Source organism: Brassica oleracea, chromosome C7 (genome assembly GCF_000695525.1).
Source record: "Brassica oleracea var. oleracea cultivar TO1000 chromosome C7, BOL, whole genome shotgun sequence".
In the NCBI taxonomy this organism is placed as follows: Eukaryota; Viridiplantae; Streptophyta; class Magnoliopsida; order Brassicales; family Brassicaceae; genus Brassica; species Brassica oleracea.
The window spans coordinates 40,550,262-40,553,013 of NC_027754.1; the positions used below are offsets into that span (position 1 = coordinate 40,550,262).

General features: G+C 38.2%; 1 protein-coding gene across 1 annotated transcript; it reads right to left on the bottom strand.

Annotated features, from left to right (window-relative positions):
• Positions 1–238: 238 nt before the first annotated feature.
• On the bottom strand, positions 239–1,717 carry LOC106303985 (E3 ubiquitin-protein ligase BOI). The gene is made up of 4 exons (XM_013740349.1): positions 1,426–1,717; positions 1,258–1,325; positions 876–1,177; positions 239–795 (listed from the first exon to the last, which is right to left on the bottom strand). The coding sequence occupies exons 1-4, from the start codon at positions 1,470–1,472 to the stop codon at positions 277–279; spliced, it is 936 nt and encodes a 311-aa protein (XP_013595803.1). The 5' UTR covers positions 1,473–1,717; the 3' UTR covers positions 239–276.
• Positions 1,718–2,752: the final 1,035 nt, after the last annotated feature.

Here is a 2,752-nt window from a genome sequence, read left to right on the forward strand (position 1 = left end):
AAAACGATTTATTCTAATATACTGCAAATAAAATATAAAGAAGCGGATAATTTCCAAAATAAACAAAGTGAAATAAGATGGCAAAACGAAAAGATCCCACTACATATGGCTATCTATGTCTTATGTACATCAACTAGATTAAATTTTCGAATGTCATACGCATATATTTTTTTTCCGTAGGTCGAGATAAGACTTTCTTTTTGTACGGCTGTATCCTTTGTTCCTTGAGTAAGATGAGCGCATGGGCCTAACGGGCCCATTAATAATAAATCATAATCAAGAAAATAGAACTTCGACACCGAAATTCTTAACGGCGAGGCAAATCGGACAGACACGCACATCGCCGCCGCCGTCGCATCCTTTACAAAGAACCAAATGTCGACACGGCAATGCCATCACCGTCGTCGAATTCCGTCGGCAAATACTGCAACAGGGTCCGATCAATTCGATCCGCTCCGGATCCACGAAGACCGACTCAGCGTCCTCCGCTTCCTCCGTCTCGCCGCCGATCGCACTCTGTTTCTCCGCCGTAGCTTGGCTCGCTATGACTTTTTGAATATGAGCCTGTAACGAAGAGACCTCGGCTTCCCGCGTCGCAGCTCTTAACTGCCACGTTCGCGCCTCTTCCGTAAGCTGAGCCGCACGCGCCTCTAGCTCAGCGTGACGGCGCGTGGCTTTCTCTAGCTCTGCTTCTTTTTCTCTCACCCTCCGTCCCGCTAACTCCTCTGCTGCGTATAATAGCTCTACATAACGCCTTTCTCCGTACAACGCTAACTTACTCTGAAGCTCCTCACCCTAAAAAAATAAAATAAAACTCAACAAAAAAAAAAAAAAACGAAACCACAGTTTAGATCTAGTTAGATAAAACAAAACACCTGAGTTTGAATGAAACTGTCAAGTTCATCTCTTTGACGTTTTGATTCTCCGGCGAGATCTCCCGGAAGCATAGAAGAAGGCGAGAGCAGCTGTTCTTGATTCTGTGACTGCTCATGAGTTAAACGAAGACCAGTGGAAACCACGTTAAGCGTTTTCCGGTTATGATTCTGCAACAACTCCCTCATATCGATAACTTGCGGCGGTTTAGGCGGTGGAGGGTTCATAGGAGTAGTCACGGATGAGAACTGAAGAAAACCCACCGACGAAACGTCTCTCGATCGCTTTCTTGAATCAACTACCCCTGTTTTTTTTTTTCTCGAGAACGATTAATTGCACCGTAAGAAGAAGAAGAGAGAAACCGATATGGGAATAGAGACAGACCAGCTTTGATCAAAGTGAAATGAGTGTCCTGAGGCTGCAACGAGCAATTATTATCTTCTTGTCCGTTACTGCTCAATAAATTTTTTTATAAGAAATCAAAACATCACATACACAAAAACATGCATACATTTAAAACATTGCATATTAATATTAGATGAATATTTTTACTTGTTGACGAAGAGGAATCTTGAAGGATGGTGAGTCCGAACTGCCATTGATTATCAATGAAAGTGTATCTATGCATTCACTATCAGAGAATAAGGGCATGCGTGTGTTGGAAATGAATGATGATGATGATGATGAAAATCTTGATTTGCTTGGGGATTTTAAGAGTTAATTACGGAGAGGATTAATTAATTAATTAATTATCGAGTAAAGGAGAAAGAATGGGAGAAATAAATGGGGAAGATGAGGTTTTAGAGGGGAAGGGACGAAAGGGTACAGACAGACTTGTGGGACTTGGCTGTCCACATTGTATGCAACTATGCATGATTGTCATTAATGTTACCCCCTACTTTTGTTTGAATCTTCCTCTATATATTTCTTAAAGTTCTGATACTTGTTTTCTCCCCACAAATTAGTATTTTCGTATAATGTTTATTATAACTCATAAAATACTGTAGCATATGCGATGCGATGATTGTTCTCATCCATATTTAGTTTGTTGCTTTAGTAGATAAATCTTATTACTTTTATATTTCTATACTTCATTATATGTATATGTTCAACGAATATCATATACAAATAGTCTGATATACCACTGGTATTAACTTCGTATGCTGATATGCATGGCCTTTGCATCGAGTAAGTAAGACCATGATTAACCCGGAGTTCTTAGAGTAGGGTTCTTAGCGGAAGTTAAAAAATTATTTCTTAACTTCCGTTAAGAACCTCATCCTAATAATTCCGGGTTAATCATGCTCTAACGAGCCTTGTCTACGAAGCTCCGCTCCCTCGTCTTGCTTGCTTCTGGCGAAGCTTCGCTTGCTATGCGACTATAATTAGTTGAAAGCGAACTAAGCTGGGACCCTTTTTTTTTTTCCTACAAACTGTTAACCTCAAAAAGATGTATCATAGTTCTTTAAAGCCAATTTTTATTACTCTTTATAGTTGTTTTAAGGAGTATATTAATCCAGACATCTTTAAGTTCGTTAACAATGATACTAGTAATTAGCAAAATGATACTCAAGAAAAAAGTTCGTTAACAAAAAAACTATATTTTAATGATATTTAGTACTAAAATATACAATTAAATACAGTAAAAGCATTTTATCTAAAAATTTACAGTACTACAATATAGATCTAAAAGAACAATTAAAATCATCAAAAGCATTTATCGACCAAGAACATTACAGAAAAGACTTACCGATGAGGGAAGAGAAGTATCTAATACTAGTACTGTTTTTTTTTTACTGTATCAACAAAAGAAAAGAGAAACCTAACAATACAGCTAAGACCATGATTAATCCCAGCATTGGGTTCTTAGCTTCAGTTA

What these genes read in the sequence shown, in the direction of transcription:
- LOC106303985 (XM_013740349.1), bottom strand. Translation starts at nt 1,472, where the DNA reads ATGGCAGTTCGGACTCACCATCCTTCAAGATTCCTCTTCGTCAACAA. An exon ending in AGATTCCTCTTCGTCAACAA is followed by an intron (nt 1,326 to 1,425) that starts GTAAAAATATTC and finishes TTTATTGAGCAG; the next exon opens with TAACGGACAAGAAGATAATA. An exon ending in ACAGTTTCATTCAAACTCAG is followed by an intron (nt 796 to 875) that starts GTGTTTTGTTTT and finishes TTATTTTTTTAG; the next exon opens with GGTGAGGAGCTTCAGAGTAA.